This window comes from Setaria viridis, chromosome 8, assembly GCF_005286985.2.
Source record: "Setaria viridis chromosome 8, Setaria_viridis_v4.0, whole genome shotgun sequence".
NCBI classification, from domain to species: domain Eukaryota; kingdom Viridiplantae; phylum Streptophyta; class Magnoliopsida; order Poales; family Poaceae; genus Setaria; species Setaria viridis.
Window position 1 is genome coordinate 21,494,971 of NC_048270.2, and position 1,307 is coordinate 21,496,277.

At 57.8% G+C, this 1,307-nt stretch overlaps 1 protein-coding gene across 1 annotated transcript; it reads left to right on the plus strand.

Moving 5' to 3' along the window:
* The first annotated feature begins 545 nt into the window (after positions 1-545).
* On the plus strand, positions 546-1,076 carry LOC117834365 (uncharacterized). Its single transcript, XM_034713962.1, has one exon. It carries the CDS (start codon positions 546-548, stop codon positions 1,074-1,076), a length of 531 nt encoding a protein of 176 aa, XP_034569853.1.
* Positions 1,077-1,307: the final 231 nt, after the last annotated feature.

Here is a 1,307-nt window from a genome sequence, read left to right on the forward strand (position 1 = left end):
CCCGCTACCCTCAAATCCAAAAGCTCATATACGTAGTCCTCATTACAAAGAGGAAGCTCCGCCACTACTTCACCTCCCACTCGGTGACGGTCGTGTCATCGTTCCCCCTCAGCGAAGTGATCCAGAATCAGGACGCCATAGGGCGGATCGCGAAGTGGGCGCTCGAGCTTATGGACCAGGGCATCACCTACGTCCCCCGAAAAGCCATCAAGTCCCAGGTACTCGCCGACTTTTTCGCAAAGTGGACGAAGATCTAGACGCCATCAGCGCTAGAGAAGCAGGAGTACTGGGCAATGTATTTCGATGGGTCGCTGATGAAAGCTCGCACCGGAGCAGGTCTGGTTTTCATCTCTCACCTCGATGTGTGCATGAGGTACATGATCCGCCTCCATTTTCCCGCATCTAACAATGTCGCCGAGTATGAGGTTCTCCTCAATGGGCTTCTCATCGCCATCGAGCTGGGCATCCGGTGGTTGGACATCCAAGGCGACTCTCAGCTAGTCGTCGAGCAAGTCATGAAGGAGTGGAGCTGCCACGATCCCAAGATGGTGGCGTACTATAACGAAGTCCGCAAGCTTGAGGATAAGTTTGACAGTCTGGAACTCAACCACGTCGCAAGACGCTTCAAAGAGGTAGCTGACGAGCTGGCAAAGGCAGCATCCGGCCGGAAGCCAGTCCCCGACGACGTCTTTATCAGCGACCAGTACAAGCTCTCGATCCGCAACAAGGAGCCGGGAGAGGCCGGCAACGCGCCACCTATCCCAGACTCGGGAGCCGACCCGGGAGAGGTCGGCAACACGCCACCTGTCCTGGACTCGGAGGCTGATCCCTCTGACCCCGAGGTCATGGAAATCGACACGAATCCAGCAGAGGGGCTCGACCCCCCACCTAACTGGAGAGCCCCGTACCTTGATTACCTCCTCCACGAGTTGCTCCCGACGGACAAGATAGAGGCGCAAAGAATTGCCCGCCACGCCAAATCCTTCATCATCATCGACCAGGAGCTCTACAAGCGGAGCCATACCGGCATCGTACAACGCTGCATCCTGATCGAGCAGGGAAAGGCATTACTCTAGGACATCCACACCGGAGCCTGTGGCCATCACGCCGCACCAAGAACCCTCATCAGGAATGTCTTCCGACAGGGCTTCTACTAGCCGACGGTGGTAGCCGATGCCACCCGTGTAGTGCGCACCTGCGAAGGGTGCCAGTTCTTCGCGCGACAAACCCATCTGCGGTCTGGGGTCTGGACCTCGTCGGGCTCTTCAAGAAGGCGCCCGGGGGCTTCACCCACCTACTCATCGCCG